Genomic DNA, 17553 nt, shown 5'->3' with positions numbered 1-17553 from the left:
GTTGCACTATTAGAAAATTGGTCTTCTGTCTGAACCCATGTTTTTTAAAAGGATGCTCTGAGAGCTGACATTATTACATACCCAGAAGAGAAATCAACAGATAAAAAACATCGAGTGATGTAGTCCATAACTAAATTGTAGCAATAAATGTGTGAATGTAGCCCTGAATGGTATTGCTCTGGAAGTCTTTATTGTGGGTATGCAGGAATGGCCAAATGAAAAGACCAGGTCTCAGTAGTATCATATTATTGAGTTGTGTGGAAGAAGGAAGTTTTGTACACCTGTCAGCAGTAAATGTGTCCTTGGACCTTTGACTTTATTCTTTCTGGCACTTATGTCCTTAGGATCTGGAATTTTTAGATTTTATTCTGAGCCTTATAGTGCTCACTAAAATGGGTTGTTAAGTCTTAACTTCGTCCTGTTTCAGTCTCTTTATGACTTCCAGTGCAGTGGCATCTGGCCTTTCATTAGGGTTTTAGGTGCTACCATAATGAAAAAAATGTAGTTAATAGGAATAGCTTCCTTTTTCCAGTTGATTTGGACCCTGTTTAGGCAGAGGTATGAGATTCTGCATTTTTGTCTTTTGTTTATGTGTTGATTTGGACATGTACTACTCAAAGTTGTCACTGAATTTACTGAAGAAGAAAGTCTTAGAAACATCTTTTGTCAGTTAGATATACAGATCTAATAAGTGCCTTAAAGGTTTTACGTTTGCTTACCAATTCTAGTATTTATTTGACGGGCATTTGCCTGTGAGCTGTTAAAGGTGAAGTTTAATGTAGAAAGATGTAATGCAATATAGAAACATAATATTTTTGCCTGTTTCTTGTAAATACATTTTAACATTCCGCTGTGAAAGCTGTTTTCATCAGGGAGAACTGCAGAAGGTGGAATATTCTCCTGTTCACTGCTAACTACTGATGGCAAAACCTGACTGACCTGCAGTTGAAGGGAAGTAGCAGAAAAATGAATCTGGAAGCAGCCTTCCTGAAGAAAGAAATAGTTTTGTGTGTGAAAACTTCAGTTATAATGCCGTAAAGAGGGCTGGTGATTTCTTTCTTAATTCTCTTGGTAGCAGCAAACGCAAGAATGAGAAAGGCTTATTTTTCCATGGTCTTGTACACATGAAAGAAGGTCAGAGCACTTCTGAGTTTTTGTTGCTGGGAGGAAAAAAAAGTGAATTTTGCTGCATTCCCTCTTTTTTGTTTTCCAGACCCTCTTGGAAGCTTATTGTTGTGCTGCTTGTAACTGTTTTAAGAGGGTCTATTTCACTCCTTTTCTTTAGAAAGTGCAAGCTGTAGTCAAACTGATGGACCTCCTAAAAGTTAAATACCGAGCTGTTGCTGCTTTATGTGCTAGGAGCAGATGTTAAGGCAGGGAGTAAACAACTGTACACTTTTGAAAGATCCAGTCCTGAATCTCTACCTTAGATGAGATACTGAGCAACACGGTGAAATTTAGGACATTCATCAGACCTGAACTTCTTGGGAGTATTCTGGATAATGGCAGTAATCTATTCTTAAGTTTTAAAGCGCTCTGGGCTTTGTTGTCAGCTTGTTGTGTCTTGTCTCTTCTGGTTCTCAAAATTTAAGTATTGCTGGTGCATCTGTGAACAGCACAGGGAAAATAATTTTGTTTAATTACAAAAATCTCAGTGTGTACTAGTAACACAATGCACATCTTTTTCTGTAGTCCTTTTTTACAACAATGTGTGCAAGTATCTTAAACACAAAATCATATGAAAGTGTAGAAAAGGGAGGGAAGTTACAGAAGTCAGCTGGTTCGTGTCTCTTTTCCAGGTCACTTCTGTCAAACTGTTCTCTCCTGTTTCACAAAGCCCCTCCTGTAGTGGAGATTTCATAGTCTCCCCAGTCACCTTACAGTGCCTCACTGTTGTGTTGTTAGAGTTTAACCCCATGACCATGCTGCAGTCTAACCTGTTTTGATTTATCTGAGCCATTCTGAATAGGGAGAACAAATTACTTCTCTTTTCATTCGGCAGCCTTTAAAGGATTTGAAGATGTGTCATCTTAGCTTCTTAGCGCATCAATTCTAGTCTTTCAGTTTCCTCTTATAAGTCATATTTACTAGGTCTGTAAAAATTATCACTGCTCTTTTTTGCATACTGTTTCATTATCTGACTCTTCATGCATCTGAAAACAAATATGCATTGCTACCAGAGGTCTTGTTGAATTTTGAAGCATGGTGGAAAACTTCATGTTAGTTTCAGGCCGTGTTTCTGTTTTACATGACAGTGTGATGTTTTCTCAGTTTGTTTTTCACAGTAGCTCCTAGAATTCTTCAGATTCTCCTGTCTTTTTAAACATGGAGATAAACACTTGATAATGAAAAGACGCTTTGGTAATGACTTGATTCCTATAAGCTAAACTTCCTGTGTTTAGCATCCTGAGGTTGGCTGAGGGAGATATTCTGGCAAGAAGCAACTTTGTAGCATTACCAAAATCAGTCGTGATATTGGAAGCCTTCTGATCCACTCTGCATTTCAGTTTTTTCCTCACATGTACAACTTGAATTAGAAACAGACAACATGCTTTTAAAGATACAAGTTTTTCAACGGTCAAATACTTGATAATATCTGAGAAGTACTATGCACGCTATTCAATTTCATTCTAATGTCCATCAGCAAACTCTCAAATTATTTTGCATCCTTGACACATCTTTTCCAGTGTAAATGGCTTTTCTCCAGAATCGTGTCAGATCTTTTTTGGAGTCACTGCCTGTCTCTCTCAGGTAAGAAGTGAACCATGTTTCAGTCTACTCCAATGTACAATATGTGCAATGCTTTCTTTTTTTTGAGGAGAGATACCAGTTTTTCTGTTGTATTATGACTTTTGTTCTGTACATTAGATGAATTATCACCTAAAACAGTTTTTCACTGAAAACAAGGGCATGGACATTTCAAACTGTGAACATTCAACCAGTAATTTATCTTTTATTCAGCTGTGTGGTGATTCTAAAAGGCAGAGTACACTAAGACTACAAAGTCTTTGCTCCTGTTCTTCTGTTTCTGCATTAATGCAATACTCAGTCGACATGTTTTACCTACTTAGGCACTGAAACCTTAACAAGGGTGCCAGTGAGTAAAGTAAGTGGGAAGGTGGTGCTTCAGTGGCTTGTGTTCATAGCCAGCTCTATAGATCTGTGAGTAGCCTGTGGGTTACCAGTCTGTGTGTGCAAACGGACAGGATAAGGCCCTAGGTGCTAATGGAATATATGTGTATATATGCTTCAGACTTTTTAACAAATTATTCCTGTAATAGTGTCACTAACTCTGAATGGTAATGGCTTAAATACATGTGGCTTTCTTGTCAGGGGAGGAGGATGTTGCTGTGACATCAATTGTTAGAAATAAACGCGTCATGTGTTTACACAGGCTGTTAATTTGGTCTACTTGTTAAAATTCTGTTTAATGAATGTGAACAGGTTGTCTAAGAGAAATAATTCTTGTTTGCTTGATCACTAACTTTTTTCTCTTATGGAAGGTGATATATTGGTCTTGAGTTTTACAGGAGTGAAGAATGGTTTCTTTTTCTCTGTGCAGGTTAAAAATACTGTTTAATGTCTTCTCTTGTTGCGTCTCTTCGTCACCCTTTTTTCTCTGTAACTTTCATATTAATTTGGCATTTAAAAGTGATAGGTAACACATTAGCCAGACTTGTAAATGGTATGTCATGGATTGTACTAAAATTCTTCAAGCAGAAGGCAACTGGTTGCATAGAACTAAAAGGCTTATTTACCGTCCTTTTAGGTTTCATCTGAAGACCGAAGTACGCTGTGGGCTTTGATTACTTTTTATGGAGGGAATTGCCAGCTGAGCCTCAATAATAAGTGTACTCATTTGATTGTGCCTGAGCCAAAGGGGGTAAGAGTTTATTATATGTACAATTCTTCTTGTAGCTCTCATTTGCTTTTGAATAATCAAAAATTTTCCATCTCCCTGAAGTTAGGATTCTTAAGACTGGTGGTTAGTCTTGAACAGCTAAATTCAACACAATTATGCATTGCAGCTATTCAGTTTGTATTTATTTTCTGCATGGCTATAAGCCTGATTAATTCAAAAGATGTCCAATTTAATATCAGTATTTGTATTTCTGGTTGAATAAAGCATTTTATTCTTTATTCTGTTTGTGTTAACCTAATTTTGACATGTCATAATGATTAGCGATTGTGATTTGTAAATCTGTAGATACAGAATCAGTGAAGAAGAATGAAAGACAAAATTGAAAAATGGCGTAAAGTGCCCTTCAATGCTATGAGGTAGAGAGAAATAAAGAGAGCAGAAGGAGGAGCAGGTTATCCCTCAAGTCATTTTTCTTAAAGAGAGTTGGTAGGATAAACAGTACACAGCATTCCTGTGTAACTGCTGATAAAGTAGTCATACTTCAAGTCACTCCCATCACAGAATATCTTAAGTTGGAAGTCACCTGTAAGGATTATTGAATCCAACTCCCTGCTCCTCACAGGACTACCTAAAACTAAACCACTAAACTGTATGACTTAAGAGTGCCGTCCACACACTCCCTGAACTCTGACAGGCTTGGTGCCATGACCATTTCCCTGGGGAGCCTGTTCCAGTGACCCGCCACCCTCTCAGTGAAGCACCTTTTCCTAATGTCCAGTCTGAACTTCCCCTGACGCAGTTTCATTCCATTCCCTGGTGTCCTACCACTGGTCACCAGAGAGAGGAGATCAGCACCTTCCCTCCACTGCCTCCCTTGAGGAGGTTGTAGACTGCGATGAGGTCACCCCTCAGCCTTCTCCAAAGTGAACAAGCCAGGTGGCCTCAGCTGCTCCTCATAAGTCTTGCCCTCGAGACCTTTCACCATCTCAGTCACTCTCCTCTGGACACACTCTAATAGTTTGATGTCCTTCTTACATTGAGGCACCCAAAACTGCACGTAGAACTTGAGGTGGGGGCTGCACCACTGCAACGTAAAGTGGGACAGTCACCTTCCTCGACGGGCTGGCTATGCTGTGCTTGATGCATGCCAGGACATGGTTGTCCCTTTTGGGTGCAAGGGCACACTGTTGACTCATAGTCAACTTGCTGTCAACCCAAACTCCCAGATCCCTTTTTGTGAGGCTGCTCTCCAGCCTCTCGTCCCCAGTTTGTATGTATAACCAGGATTACCCCATCCCAGGTGCAGAATCGGGCACTTGCTCTTGTTAAATTTCACATGGTTGGTGATTGCCCAGCTCTCTAGGCTATACAGATTTCTCTGTAAGGCCTCTCTGTCCACGGCTCCTCCTAATTTAGTGTCATCATTTGACTTCCCACTCCTGTGTAGGAAGTTAAATGTTGCTGTCTTTGTGCAGATCGAGAAACTGAATCACAAAGATCAGGTAACCAGCTAAAGGCAGCATTGAGCACATCAGAATAGTCTTCTCTACTATAATGCTGGTAATGCTTTGGTTATAATAGTTTGCTGAAACTTCATGAAGTGTTCAGGTACTCCTCTTCCTGAAGAAGAAATACATTTGTAGTGATTTACTGTGTTTGTTCAGAGACAAAATAATTAAAACAAATTGAAGTTCACTTTAAAATGATTGCTTGGGTGCTTCTGGTTAATGTGGTGAATGGAGCAAGTTTTTGGTTTTGTTTGTATGTGTTTTATTTTTTGTCCTTTAATAATGAGCACATTTCCATCACCATTTTTTAAATTTCCAGTCAGTAGGAGGGGTTACACAGGTTATTTGAATGTGAGTAACTCTTAAGATCACGTTCACTACCTCCTTACATAAATCTGTAAAACTTTAGCAAGTTTCTAATGTTTTTTTATACAAATGGCGTATATTATTGTCACACCAATGACCCTTTTACTATTTTGGAGTTAACGTAAACTACCTAGTACTAAGATAGAGAAAAACACACGGCTAGCAGGATAACAATTAACTTATGAATGTGATACATCGGAAAGTGCTTTAGAATAAACCATGGGCTGGCATTGGGAGACGACAAAGTGGACATGGCAGACGCCTGCCTTTTCTTCCCTGTTTCATTTAAAACTGTAAGAACCTTTGTAGTTTTTTTTTTTGGGGGGGTAGATTTTGTTTTTGGGGCGCTTTTTTTTTTTTTTTTTTTTTTAATTTCATGATCTTTCTTCTGTGGAAGAGTTGGAAGGGTGTACTGAATGCCACCCTAGTTGTCTCCCCTCCATCACAACAAAATGTACTGCTTGGATGAAGAGCTTTGCTACTTAAAATGGTGTTTTTAAGAGGCGATGATATATCCGTTTAAGAAGTATTACTGTAAATCATAAGCTTTTTAGAGCAAAGGATGTTGTGAACTTGCCAGTCAAGAAACTGAAAAAAACACATTAGCATTTCATACCTGTAGGAAAAAATAAATAACTTGTTTAATTTACGTAATCACCGAATGGGAAAAATTTTATAGGATGATTACTTAAAATGCTTCTAGTCCTGCTGCTCTGATACACTACTACAAGGGAATCTGGAGCAGCTGGTAATGAGAACAGTTTTGACACTAGTGAAAACGTAAATGATTGCTTTGACTAGACACAAGATGATAAAACAAGATTCTTAATAATTCTCTCCACAAAGAAAGAATGAAAATTCTTATCTACAAATAAACTTGGTTTCATCTGTAATCTCTTTATTGTGTATGAATGACAGTTTCATTGTAGGAAATAACTCTAGAGAATCATTAAATTAAATTAATATCCTCTGAATGTGCTGGTTGTTAATTTACATTGTTTGATATACAAAGAAAATCCCAGTTCAATCACTTTTAAATATTAGATCCTGAAATTAGTTTCAAATCTTCTAAAGAAAGTTTTCCTTTTTTTTTTTTCCCCCTGTCTTGATATTTGTCACTGGTTTCCATCAGAGAGGATGTTTTGAATAAATAGAGCACTGATCCTGTGTCTATTTCTTGGGGAAAGAAACAGTGAAGTTTTACTATTTGTATATATCTTCAAATGATGAAATGATAAAGAGGGAGGGATAAAATTTTCTACTTTGTCAGCATCATAACCTCTCATTGAAATGGATTTAGCTAATATTTGGACAGAAGTGTAACTTTCAAGTTGAGGGCAACATTACAGTTTGCAGCTTCTGAGAAGGTGCATGGGAAATAGCTGACCAGTTTCTGATTTGTATTCCTTTTGAAATGCTTTTTTTTCAGTGATCAGTTTGTAAATATTGGTCTCTACTTTACAGTGAAACTGATTTTTCTCTAAATGCTTTTTCATGGAGCTTTTTTGGATTTTTTTGTTTTGTTTTGTTTTGGTTTTTTTTCGGTGGAGAAAATGTAAGTATAAACTGTGTTTAGATTCACCTTAATTTTCACTTAAAAATCAGCTGCATCTTAGTATTGACTGTGATATTCCTAGCTGCTGGAGTTCTGAAGGCTGTTTCAGAACCATATATCATGATTTTCAAATCCTTTGTCAACTGGGTTTGAGAAGAATTTGGGTAGTGGTGTTTTTGCAAGTGAAGACTTAATCTCCTGCATTTGTGCCTTCTGAGTCCTTATATTGTAAATGTGGAGGGTATTATTTTAATCTCATGGAACTTGTGGTCTGCAGTGTAGTTTGTCCTGTTGGTTGTGGGAGAGATCAATTTCTGTTATTGGACAGCCTCTTGGGATCTGCCTCTCCGTGCTCTAGCCCTGCCCTCAAAAAGGTTATTTGGGATTTTTTGTCTTCAAATAAAATATTTCCTTTTATTTTTTTCCAGGAATCTTGGGATCTGCCTCTCCGTGCTCTAGGAAAATAAAATTTCCTTTTATTTTTTTCCAGGAGAAATATGAATGTGCTTGTAAACGGGACAGCATTAAAATTGTGACACCAGACTGGGTACTGGATTCTATAGCTGATAAGGCTAAAAAAGAAGAGACTCCTTATCATCCTCGTTTAATTATATACGAGGAGGAAGAAGAGGAGGAAGAGGAAGAGGAGGAGGAAGCAGAAAATGAAGAACAAGATTCTCAAAATGAAGCTAGTACTGATGAAAAATTATCAAGCCCAGCATCTTCTCGAGAAGGATCACCTTTGGGTGATCAAGTTTTTTCACCAAAATCTACTACTGCTGACAAGGCAAAAGGGGAACTGATGTTTGATGATTCTTCAGATTCCTCCCCAGAAAAGCAAGAAAGGAATTTGAATTGGACACCAGCTGAAGTCCCACAGGCATCTACAGCAAAGCGTAGGTTGCCTCAAGGGAAAGACTCTGGGTTAATTAATTTATGTGCCAATGTCCCACCAGTGCCAGGTAATATTTTGCCACCGGATTTGAGAGGCAATCTAATGGCTTCGGTACAAGGTGCCCAAAGTTCTGATCGACAGGAAATGATGGCTACGTGGAGTCCAGCCGTGCGGACATTAAGGAATATTACTAATAGTGCTGATATTCAGCAAATTAATAGACCATCAAATGTAGCACATGTAAGTGTTGGATTTTTAATTTATAAGATAATGGACTTTTTCTTAGGAAATATCATATCAAAGAACTTCAGTTTCCTTTTATTGTTCTTTAAATCTACAGAGGATTAAAAGTTCTCCATATTACTTAGAAGTTGTGGTCAAATTAGTAACCTCCCCATAACAAATAACTTCATTCCTAGCAGGTTCACAGAAGTAAGAATGCATTTGGAAAAAATCTTTGGAAAGGTAAAGCTGTGTTTAACTACCATGTGGTTTAGAGTTTCAGTATTGATTTCTCGGTAAGAGCAAAAAAATAATCATTAATTTAGAATTATTTGGCTAGTTGGGGAAACCTGATTTCATACCCTTCAAGCTTTTTATTCAATGCAAGGAATTATTTGTGCTATAAACACATAAAACCGTGAAATGGATTGTTCTCACAGTAGGTTCAGTTCTATACTGTGTTGTTCTGCTGGGCATCATTAAGTTGTTATATAGTATAGTCAGGCTTATGATGCAGAAGTCCTAACTCACAAGTTTTTATGCCACTTGTATAGTTGAAATAATTGCAGCTTTTGTATTGAATTTATTTTTAGAAGAAAATAAAAAGCAAGTGAGCATGCACTGAAATAACTGGCAGCACTGAAATTCTAAGACGTTCATGGGAAGGGACTGTGAGAAAAGTAGGTGCTGGTAAATGTTAGACGTTTCTTTTACTTAAGTAATTGTACTGGTGCATATATTTGGATGTTCATCTGAAGGTAAAACTTTCAAAGGTGCCTGAATAATATAGACGCTTACAGCTAGTATTTAAACACAAAAAGTGGAGACACTCAGAAGTGTTGGTTCTTAGTTGTCTATATGACTGCTGAGTATGAAACGGAAATACAGGCTTCCTTGTAAAACTGAGTCTTAGTTTCCTTTTCTCAATGCCTTGAATTGTTTAAAGACTGAGCAGAATCGCCAAAGTCCTGGTCGGTTGGCCAGTGCTGGTAAGTTGACTGATGCTTTCATGTCTGAACACCATATCTACAACCCATTGTACTATCAAATGCTCTTTAGTGGCGTCCCTGTGGAAGTATTTTTCCGTAAGTAACATTTATAGAGCTACAGGGCAGTTGATGGTATCATGCTTCAGCTAGAAAGTCTGTTAGACTAGGGACTTGGCTATGGTGTGCAAGGACTGTTCTCAAGTACCGAATCAGGCAGCAGTGTAGGTTGCTGTGCTACCTCCAGCACGCGGAGAAAAGCTTTGCATCTTAGAATTGTGAATCTGCTTCCTAGAGGGAGGAATAACAATTCTACCTTTTTCCTTATAACTTCCCTCTGGCTAGGTTAAATTGTACTTTGTATCCTGCTTGGGTACCAGTCTTGGGTGGATTCCGTGTATTGGTTCACAATCTTGGAAAGTTAATGTTTAATTTGAACCTCAGATTCCTGCCAAATGGCAAGATTTCTAATAATAAGGCATTTTGCAGATACAAAGTTACTTTCTGAATAGAGCCTTAGGATACTTTTGAAAGTTTTATCCCTTTATTTTGAAATATGTGTCCTGAAGTTTCTGTAATTTTGACTTTTGGGACTTTTTGTGGGGAGCAGCATGAAGATCTCTCCTCATACTGAGCCACAGAAACATTCTTTTTGTGTATGTTATTTTTAGTTTTTGAATGTTTATACTGTGGTGCTGTCTAGATGTTAGGGATGGGTGATGCATTGATATTCCGGGTTGTAAGTGTATGCTATACCGACAACATCAAAATTACTTTGATGAAACCTGAGATGTTTTGAAGTGCATTGTAAAAAACACTTGAGCCACCTCTAATGAAGATGGACCTCTCATTGCAAGGATACAGTTATTTGGCTTGGTGTTTTAGTGATGTGCTTTGATTCCTCTCTCTCACACACACATCACTGAAGTTTACACTGTATGTGATGAAATAGTGTGGGTGTAGGAAACAAGCTTTGCAGGATTCACCAAAGCTGATTTTGTGTTTAAAAGACTTTATGAATGGCGAGTCTAGAGTTTCCTATCGTTCCTTCTAATTTTTAATAGGTAGTTTATATTAAAGTATTTTAATAACTATGTAGAACTCATCCTAATCTATTCAGAATTTGCCTAATTTTCCCGTTTCTGGTGCTTTAAAAGCTCACTTGCTTGTGTCTGCTTAGTGTGAAACAATTTTTCCGTTTACAGTGAGTTATACATCTAAAAATAAAATTAAACTGTATATTACTTCAGCACTCTGTATAAACCTAAAGTTTATTATTCTGAAGTATGAGTTGGTTATTTTTTTTCCCCAAAGGAACTATTAGTGCTCAGCAGATCAATGTCTTTCTTTGTAATTTGAGATTCAGTTTAAAAAATAGACCTAAGTATTCCTGAATTGGCTCAAAATAAAGCAAGGTTGTATTAAGTTCTTATGTTTCAAACAGCACTAATTAGTAGAGGCTTTATTAGCAATTTTTAAGTTAAAGCAAGTAAGACTATGGAACTAAACTTTGAACTTAATGGCTCAACAGGATTGTAAAATGAATATTATAGTTAATTGAATTGATCAATAGAATTATTACTATAGTGTTAATAGTCATAATGCTATCGGAGATATCAATAATACAAGGATGGGATTTAATCCTAAATTTTGCTAAGATGTGCATTGCCTTATATTAGGAGCCATGTGTAGCTCCATGCTTTTCGATGTGTAAGTCCTGACTTTTCATTTTGCTATTAACAGTTAAAAGATTTTTGTTTAGCTCACAATGTATTTAAGCATAGGGTTCTTCTGAGAATTGTGTTTTCCCAGTAGTTCTTTAAATATTTTTAAAACTGAATGACAACAAAAAGGTCACAAAACTAATCTTTGTTTTCTAGATATTACAATCACTTTCAGCACCTACAAAAAGTTTAGAACAACAAGTAAATCATAGCCAACAGGGACATCCAAATGCGGTGCTGTTTAGTCAAGTGAAACTAACACCAGAGACACATTTATTACAGCAGTCACATCAAGCACAGCAGCAACAGCACCATCCTCTTTTACACCTTCAACCTCAACAACTTATGCAGCTACAACAGCAGCAGCAGCAACCACCCCAGATTTCCCAGCAGTCTTTTCAACAGCAACAGCCTCATCAGTTCTCGCAACAGCAACAGCAAGTTCATCAGCAGCACCAGTTCACACAACAGCAGCTTCAGTTTCCACAGCAGCAGTTACATGCACAACAGCAGCTACACCGTCCTCAGCAGCAGCTCCAATTCCAACAGCAGCATGCATTGCAACAACAACTTCATCAGTTGCAGCAGCAGCAGCTACAGCAGCAGCATCTGCAGCAGCAACAGCTGCAACATCAGCAGCAGCAGATACAGCAGCAGCAATTGCAGCAGCAGCACTTACAGCGATTACACCAACAGCATCAGCAACAGCAAATGCAGAATCAGGCAACGCAACACCTAACTCAGACATCTCAAGCACTACAGCATCAAGTTGCAGCCCAGCAGCCACAACACCACCAGCAGCAACAGCAACAACTGCAACAGCAGCCGCTTTTTGGGCATGATCCAGCAGCAGAGAGTTAGTAATTATTGCCTTCTGATCCTGGAAAAAGTGGCTAATGACATGACATAATGTGGGTTAGAATATCGGAAAATAATGCTGTGTTTACAGTATGGGGTTGTAACAATTATAAGTGCCATTCATGCCTCAGGACCTGTTTTACTAATTTTTAGGCGAACAGATTTAAATTATAACTAAGGATGATCCAGAAATCTGAAAAGCATGAGAGCAATGAGAACATTCTCTTTTCAAATATACACTTTATGCCACTAGCATATAAATTATACTGTGAGAACAGTGTTAGCCTATGCATACCATATTTTTTTTTTTAAATTTCTTTTCCTTTGGAAGAGGGAAAGGGGGAAGCTTTCAAACAGCGTGACAACTGGAAAGACAGATTACATTTTGGAAATACTAGTATATTAATGAGGATTCAATATCAGATAGTAAGCTGTCATACCTTGCTTTGAATTCTGTCCATGCTAGTAAAACTGAAAGCTTTTTGATTGTTTTGACTATTCATAAGTGATCTGTATAAAAGAGTAAGTTGTTGTCTTATATTTTGCTTTTGGTGCCACTTCCTTCTGCCCCTTTAGCACCCCTTCATCCAGGAAAAAACCCACCCAGAACAAAAACAAACTCTGGGCTGAACCGTGCCTTTAGATGTGGCTCTCAGCTTTGAAATTTCAGATCCTACTTTTTCCAGGACAGATTTACTTCAAAATTGAATGAAGTGTATAACCTGGTAGTAGGAAAGATTAGTGTAGCAAATATGTTCTGAGATGAACTCTTTCAGACTTGCAAGTATTTAATTTGTTGTTCTTTTCTGTGCCAAACTATTCTAGTTCCAGAAGACTATTTCCTGCTGGGCTGTGTCTTTGCAATTGCTGATTACCCAGAACAGATGTCTGACAAACAGCTGTTAGCGACCTGGAAACGGGTAAGATTCTGCTGTATTTTTAAAAAACTATCATAACATAATGTCACAGTAACTAAATTCTAAAAGAAATGATTGGAAGTATTTCAGCACTTTTCACTTTTCTTTAGGCATCCTTTTGTGTAATGTTTGTGCTACAACCTAAAAAACATTATTCAACTGCAGCTGCCCAGAAAAAGTAATAAAAATGCTTTAGATGTGAAGCCTGGTTGAATTAGGTCTTTAGTCAGAACATTGGCTAAATAAGTTACAGCCTTAACTATTTCCCAACTATTGCTTTTAATCAAGCAGCTGTAGTACAGCAAATGTAATACTGCATTGCTCTCTATCTTTAACCTGATTGTATAAAGAGACCTTTTTTTGCATATAATTTTGGCATTTAGTAGCCTGTCAGGTATCCACCTGAGTGAATAAGATGGAGGAATAGAGTGTTTCTATTTTTTGCCAACTTCTATTTTTCAGAAAAATCTGATTGTATCCTTTCCTAAATGAGAGGACTTTGATGTTCTTCAGAAACTTCTGATGGATTTTATAGTTGAATTTTCACTACAATTTTGCATAATCAAATAAGCTGTTGACATTTTTAACAGCACTTGTGTTTATTGCTGAGATAGAATTGAATAGTTTGTGAAAAATTGTTTAAGTTATATTGCAAGAATAAAGAAACATGAGAAGGGTTATTTTTGTTTATATATCTTTATTTGGTTTTTTTAATTGATTCTAAAAAAATAGACATTTTGTAGCTCAGTGAAAAGGTGCATATTTAATTTTGGTTTTTCCATTTTTTTATTTTTATTTTTTTAAAAAATATTTTTAAGCTAGATAACAAACATTTTTGGGGGGTAACTCTTCAGTGAAATGGTGCTAATGGTGGCAGTGTCCTAAAGAGTAGACTTTAATTTAAGACTGTTTATTTCTTAGGGTAATTTTAAAATTGCTATATATATATATATTAGAAGTTTTGGGTTTGTTCTCTTGCCAGATCATTCAAGCACATGGTGGGACAGTGGACCCTACCCTTACAAGCAGGTGTACACATCTTCTTTGTGAAAGCCAAGTCAGTAACATGTATGCTCAGGTAAGCAAACTACTAATGTGTATTAATGCATGCTTTAATTTTATTACTGGAAAGGTAGGGCTTTCCAGTATGTACTCATGCTTAGATTGTAAGTACAAAATTAAAGTTTTTCATTATGAGCTTTTTCATGATTTGCGGTTTATGGTACAACAAACTTTCATAATGCATGTAGTAGATTTATCCCAGAGAACACTAAGGAAGATGCTATGAGAAGAGGGATCCTGAAAAAATAGAGAAAAACAAATGACTAAAATGGAAGCTCTGTACTGTACAATAAAATAAAGATGTATTCTGGTTTTTAAAAGCTGCTTATGCATGTATTCGTAGGCTTTAAGAGAAAGGAAGAGATGTATTACAGCACATTGGCTGAACTCAATCTTGAAGAAGAAGAAAATGATACCACCTCATCGAGCCCTTCATTTTCCAGTGGCATTTCCACCAGGAGGAAAGCCATGCTCTCAACATGTAAGAAGAAAAAGCTTGCTTCTAACAAATGCTTGGTTCATTACATGAGCAGTTAAAATATAGCAAAATACACATTTCTTGTGTCTCTGAAGAAAAGCTTCTGTTAATCTTAAGGCCCTGTGTTGTTGTGGTGCATACTACTAGGTGATTCAGAGTGCTTTGTAAGTCTTACTGAGTTCTGAGTGGTGAGGAGTAACACCTGTGTTTGTGAATTACTCTCTTAGAAACTGAGGTGCGAAAATTACATGAGTTTTACATTGCAAATGGCAGGAATTCAAGCTGCGTAGTTTTTGGACTAACAGCATGTCTAATAGTATATGCTTCCTTTACCATCCATCAATATTTTGAGGGGATTTTTTGAGGGTTTTTCTGGGACAATACCTCGTAAATTCCAGAAAAGGAAGCCTGTTCTGTTAATCAGAGAATAGGACGTCACAGTTCCAGTAGACTGTGCCGTGAGGAGCACTGGGGAAGTTGGATTTTGTGGGGTTGAAACATAAACTTGCAGTTGAATCGATTGCATCTTGAAATACAGTGCGCAATATAAATCAAGATGCCAAAGTATGTCTTGGCATTGGATTTCTTTGTTCCAGATGCAGACATACAAGATGATGGCCTTGCTACTAGCCTGTTCTAAAAGGCATAAAAAGAAGTACAGGTTTGGGGATATTAGAATATGACAATATGCACGTGAACACAGTGGTTAATAGTAAATGTAATATGTAATAAATGTAGTTTATTATCAACAACAAAATTGCTGTTGCCTTTTCCTAAATAAGAGGAGAGAATGGCAAAAATGAAAACTTGGCATGACTAAGGATAAGAACGGGAGAGGTGGAATTACAGTTCACCACCTGTGATCAGTTGGCACACTTTGTTTGGCTTCGTGGCAGCGTAGAGCAGAGCGTTCAGAAGATTTTTAAAAGTAGAGGAGGGCAAGTGAGCATAAGTGTTTCTCTGTCTTCCTGAATATAAACAGCAGCGGAAGAAAGAGGTGAGATGGGCAAGAAAAAAACTAGCTGTGAGCTCTTTCATAGTAAAACTGTAGTCTTTGTAGCCTTTAAATGAGAAAAAGCTGACCAGCAAAATGAAAATTATTCTTCCGGAGTCAGAACTACTGCTGAAAACCTGAAATGTTTATGTATAAACAAATCGCTTTTAAATTGTACTTTTTGTATCCTACAAGCCATGTTTTATATAAGTGCCTATATGCCAGTTATGATACTGTGTCTTTCACAGTAACGCAAAAAATTGAGTAACACAAAAGTACTTTCAATAGGATTGTTTTATAAGTACCATCTACATTCAGTTATTTGTAACTGTCTCTTTCTGTCTGTAGATAATCTCTGTGACAGGATTTGTTGATAGTGACAGAGATGACCTCAAACTAATGGCCTACCTAGCAGGTGCCAAATACACAGGCTACCTGTGTCGCAGCAATACCGTTCTCATCTGTAAAGAGTAAGTGATTTATCGCTGCAGTACTGATGTTGTCGGTTGCCTGTTGCCAGTTAGTGTTTTTCTTAACATGAGGTGCTAATTACAGCTCATTATAAAAATGTTAATTCTAATCAATTCTGCAATTTGATAGCAATAAACTTAGTGATGTTATTTCTTGAACTAAATTACTGCACACTGTTACATGATAAATTTGGCCTTCTGAAGACAGGCAAAAGAAAAGTAATTTCTAATTCCACTGTTTTACAATGTTTTATAAGTGATGCTGACTGTTACATCATTCATAAGTAAATATATTTTTTTTGAAATAATGGTTTTAAAACGTTAGGGGTGGAAAATTAAGTTAAATCTGGGTCTAACTTGATTCCGTTTGGGGCAGAAATACTCCCCTAATTGATTTATTCTAACAAATAAAGCAAAGGTAATTTTTCAGAGTATCTACTTTGTCACAGTTAAAGTAGATAGTAGGCCAACACAGAAATATTGGTATTTTAGGTTTATTATTAGAAATTACTATTTTAACTATTCTATTGAAATATAATTTCTTTTTTTCTTCATCTCTGAACAATAAGGCCCAGTGGCTTGAAGTATGAGAAAGCTAAGGAGTGGAGAATACCATGTGTAAATGCACAATGGCTCTGTGACATACTGCTAGGAAATTTTGAAGCCTTACGGCAGATACAGCACAGTCGGTATACAGTGTTCAATCTTCAGGATCCACTTTCTCCTAGTCAACATCTAGTTCTAAACCTTTTGGGTAAGAGCATCAGTCCCAAAATCCTGTGTTCTGTGGCATTTATATATATGCCTGTTTAATCAATAGAAGTATGTGTCTTCTGTTATAAATAACTTTGCAATGTTTTCATTTTTGTTTTGTTCTTTGTTTCCTAGATGCTTGGAGAGTCCCATTAAAGGTATCACCAGAACTTCTAATGGTATGTTGAATTACTGTATATATACAGGTATTTTTGTAAGATTAGTCTTTAGTGGTTTTGATGTGTGAGCATATGTGTATATGGTGTGAGCAACATGTCAGAGGGATGTACACAGACCCGTACTGAACCTCCTGGATTTACTTCCTGCTAGTGTTCTTTCTATTATATTTTGAGAAACCTGAGAAATAATTGTTTGCAGAACTAAGAACCTGCACTATGATGTACAAAATCAGTTACTATTGAGACATCCTGGGCTAGTGCTTCACTCTTCAATTTTTACATCAGACCTTTAGAAAGGGCTTAATACTTTTTGAGTTCGTACCTAACGCTGTCCGAAAATCAGGCCACATAAGGATTTTTAAGGCACAGCACCAAAAATTGGTAAGAATTCTGTTAGAATATTGGCTAAATAGATAATGTAAATTAAGGGTGGAACTCCTTTATATCATCTCTTTGAAATATTCGAAGAACTAAAACCATGGGCATATATATACTATATAATTTAAAAATATAGCTTGCTTTTAAAAGTGTAGTTGATAACCGTGGAAATGACAGCAGTGTAAATTAACAACAGTAAGGATATGAAGAATGTACCTTACAAAAGATACAAAACATTTAGGTTTTGTCATGTAGTGTATTCTGTGAAACATGCAAAACATGAGACAGGTGTAAGATCTGAGGTGGAAACTGCAACTTATCTTCTGCACGGTTTCCTTGTTCTGAA

The 17553-nt window shown here is 36.9% G+C and overlaps 1 protein-coding gene across 1 annotated transcript in view; it reads left to right on the top strand.

Moving 5' to 3' along the window:
* Positions 1–17553, top strand: part of PAXIP1 (PAX interacting (with transcription-activation domain) protein 1) — a 47664-nt gene that overhangs the window by 20378 nt on the left and 9733 nt on the right. The window contains exons 4-13 of the mRNA XM_009886785.1: positions 2688–2751; positions 3770–3883; positions 7782–8426; positions 11275–11974; positions 12802–12896; positions 13876–13971; positions 14299–14436; positions 15776–15897; positions 16467–16651; positions 16786–16829. Coding sequence (XP_009885087.1) covers positions 2688–2751; positions 3770–3883; positions 7782–8426; positions 11275–11974; positions 12802–12896; positions 13876–13971; positions 14299–14436; positions 15776–15897; positions 16467–16651; positions 16786–16829 — 2203 coding nt within the window. The remainder of the gene's footprint in view (positions 1–2687; positions 2752–3769; positions 3884–7781; positions 8427–11274; positions 11975–12801; positions 12897–13875; positions 13972–14298; positions 14437–15775; positions 15898–16466; positions 16652–16785; positions 16830–17553) is intronic.

This window comes from Charadrius vociferus, unplaced genomic scaffold (assembly GCF_000708025.1).
Source record: "Charadrius vociferus isolate BGI_N301 unplaced genomic scaffold, ASM70802v2 scaffold255, whole genome shotgun sequence".
NCBI lineage: Eukaryota > Metazoa > Chordata > Aves > Charadriiformes > Charadriidae > Charadrius > Charadrius vociferus.
Note: the sequence above shows the minus strand (reverse complement) of the source record. Positions and strands in the feature narration are given on the sequence as shown.